The following is a 3,302-nucleotide window of genomic DNA, read 5'->3' as shown; positions in this document are numbered from 1 at the left end:
TTGTTGTTGTTTTTTCCATCTGTAGAATTTTTTGATTTTCTATATACATTGTCTATGAATCATAGTTTTATTTCTTCCTTTCCTTTTTTTCCATTTAAAAAAATTGAGATATAACTCACACACTATAAAATTTCTCCTTTTAAAATGTACCATTTAGTAGTTTTTAGTATATTCAGAGGGTTGTACAACTATCTCCACTATCTAATTTCAGAAAAATTTCATCATTCCAAAAAGAAATATTGCTCCCATTAGCATTCACTCCTTCTAGCTCCTGGCAAACACCAATCAACTTTTTCCTGAAGCATTGCTTTTGCTAAAATTCATTTATTAAATAATCACTATGCAGTTATTATGTAGGCACTGTTTTAGGCAATAGGGATTCAATATTAAACAAGACAAAGTTCCTCCTTTTGAGGAGCAAAGAAAAGCAATTTAAAACAGTGTTTTTTTTACAGTAAAAGAAGCCCAGATACATAATGGAGTAAGATGCAAAAAAATGTGTACATTTTTCAATAAAACTTGGGATTTCAAGGAAGTTTCCTTGCTGGAACAGGTCACTTCAAGCTATGCCCCAGCTTGCTGGTGGTATGCTTTCACTGTCCTCTCCTGCTTCAGCTAACATGGGTATCTCATTGCAAAAGACTGAGAAACACTGCTATAATGTTCACCTTCATAATGAAGAGAGATATACACATATACGATTACAGATTGAATCAGTAAATCAAACGCTTGCTTTCTAGCTAAGGAACAAATCAATTAATTATAAATTAGAGTACAATGGCTTCATCCATCCATTTAACAAATAATTATTGAGGCTTTCCTTAATACACTATGAAAGACACAAAAACATGTAAGACACATGACCCTGATCTTAGAAATTTTACTAAAATCACCATAATACATAAGACAGCATAATAATATATGAGGGTCTCAAATAAGGCATAAAAAACAAATCACTTCTAGAAATAAGAAAATTCTCCCATTATGGAATTTGTTCATTTTGTAAACAATATGAAAACCTATATAAAAATGTTTCTGTCAGCCTACAATTCATACTTGGGTCATCCAAATCTCTGGTACCTGCAAATATGCCTAGACATTAAAAGAGGAGTTGAATTACTCTATTATCCAAAGTAAATACAAGTAACTATACTGACTTACTTTTCAGTGCCTCATTCATTTGTGCCTTGTGGTTAGCTGCATGGTACCAGATGATCTCAGCGCCATCTTCTGTTGTAATCTGGTTATTTCTCAGAAAATATTCCAGTATATTTTCACTCCAATATCCTAAAATAACAGTATTTACATGAAAAAGAATATTGTTTATGGGGTAAACTTTTTTTTATTGTGTATATTTCAGGTATACAACATAATGCTAATAGACACATATACTTGTAAATAGTAAAACGTTTAGTGATGCAAATTAACATATCCATCATCTCACAGCTACCCATTTTTTTCTTGTTTTTGTAGCAAGAGCAGCTATAATCTACTTATTTAGCATAAATCTCATATACAGTACAATTTTATTATCTATAGCCTTCATGGTATACATTAGATCTCTAGACTTGTTCATCCTTCATATTTGCTACTTTGTATCCTCTGACCTACACCTCCTCATTTCCTCTACCCACCCTCAACCCTGGTAATCACTTTTTTGTTCTCTATCTCTGTATATTTGGTTTTTTTTATTCCACATATGATTTAAGTAAAATCATGCAATATTTTTCCTTCTGTGTCTGGCTTACCTCACTTAGCCTAATGTCCTCCAGGCCCATCCATGTTGTGGCAAATGGCAAGATTGCATTCTTCTTTAGGGCTGAATAACATTCCATTGTATATATGTACCACAGTTTCTTTACCCATTGGTCCATCAACGGACACTTAGGTTGTTTCCATATCTCGGCTATTGTGAATAATGCTGCAATGAAGATGGGAGTGCAGATATCTTCATGAAGTGGTGATTTCATTTCCTTTGAGTATGTACCCAGAAGAGGGATTGCTGGGTTATGAAATACAATTTTTTTTAATAGAAAAGGGCAGAGGATACACTGAGGGACAATATCAAAGAAATCAGACTGGGAAAAATAACAAGATTTTAAAAATAGAAGTACTATGATGTGGCAGGCATATAATATATATAAACATATATATTATGTAACATCATAATTAGTAAACATATAGGACAATCTGAACATCAGAAGCATAAGAAAGTATGTATGAAGAAAATAAAACTGGTAAGAAACAGATATTTAAAAGCAGGAAATTTCACATGATGTTCTCTATAATCCCGACCCCATAAATTTAAGTAAAATTATGTAAAGCCAAAGTTATATTTGAAATTCTAAGTTTTGCAAAACTTAATTGTTTTCTCCACATGAAGTTCCATCTTATATTTATATAAGCAATTTAGAATTTAAAGTACACATTTTATTGCATATTCACCTGCAGATTATGATTCTCAGCACATTTATACAAGTAACTAAGTAAACTCTTGAGTTAACATTCATAGATTTATCCAGCATGTAAAAATATATATAATTCTCATACCTATCAACAACTTTTTGGCATACCAAATTTTCTCTTAATTAAGCATTAAAATATATGAGTTGGGTTAGATGGTTAGCTCAGTTGGTTAGAGCACAGTGTTATAATACCAAGGTCAAGGGTTTGGATCCCCATACTGACCAGCCATACACACACACACTACACACACACGCACGCACGCACACACATGTAAGTTAACCAAGACTAACATAAGTGGTAGCAAAAATCCAGGTCTACTCCATACTATGCCATATCCTAATATAACAATGAGAAAAAGCTGAAAAAAATTTGTAAAGTTAGCCACAATCTTACCTCCTTAATTCTTGTGCATTCATTGAAGCATTTATTAAAGTGCTAACCAAGTGGTTGCAAATTCACTATGCATCAGATTCTGTCCTTTGTTATTTATTTATTAATAATTAACTCTGCCTAACATCAGCTAAAAATCTAAAAAAATGGCTACCAGAAACTGCTAATAAAACATTGAGAAAAAGTAAAAGTTGATCAGAGAATGGAGACGTATACAAAGATAACTTCTAACTAACATTCATGGTACTTAGCAACCGAGATAGGAGGTGCTCAGTTTCCCCTGCGTTGGGTTTCAGGCCACTCCCCTAGATCTCAAACCACTCTCCTAGGACGCAGGCCCCTCCTCTGTGTCCCAAGCTGCTGTTGCTTGTAGCACCTATTTTTAGTACTAACACGTGGAGATTGAGATGTCAGGAGGCAGCCTTATGCAATCTTGGTGGTCATGC

General features: G+C 33.4%; 1 protein-coding gene across 1 annotated transcript in view; it reads right to left on the bottom strand.

The window, feature by feature from the left end:
* Window positions 1-3,302, bottom strand: part of FAM151B (family with sequence similarity 151, member B) — a gene marked incomplete at its 3' end in the record, with an annotated part of 25,277 nt that overhangs the window by 14,933 nt on the left and 7,042 nt on the right. The window contains exon 2 of the mRNA XM_008589976.1: window positions 1,162-1,287. Coding sequence (XP_008588198.1) covers window positions 1,162-1,287 — 126 coding nt within the window. The remainder of the gene's footprint in view (window positions 1-1,161; window positions 1,288-3,302) is intronic.

This window comes from Galeopterus variegatus, unplaced genomic scaffold (assembly GCF_000696425.1).
Source record: "Galeopterus variegatus unplaced genomic scaffold, G_variegatus-3.0.2 Scaffold5784, whole genome shotgun sequence".
In the NCBI taxonomy this organism is placed as follows: domain Eukaryota; kingdom Metazoa; phylum Chordata; class Mammalia; order Dermoptera; family Cynocephalidae; genus Galeopterus; species Galeopterus variegatus.
This window is presented reverse-complemented; position numbering and strand designations above follow the sequence as displayed.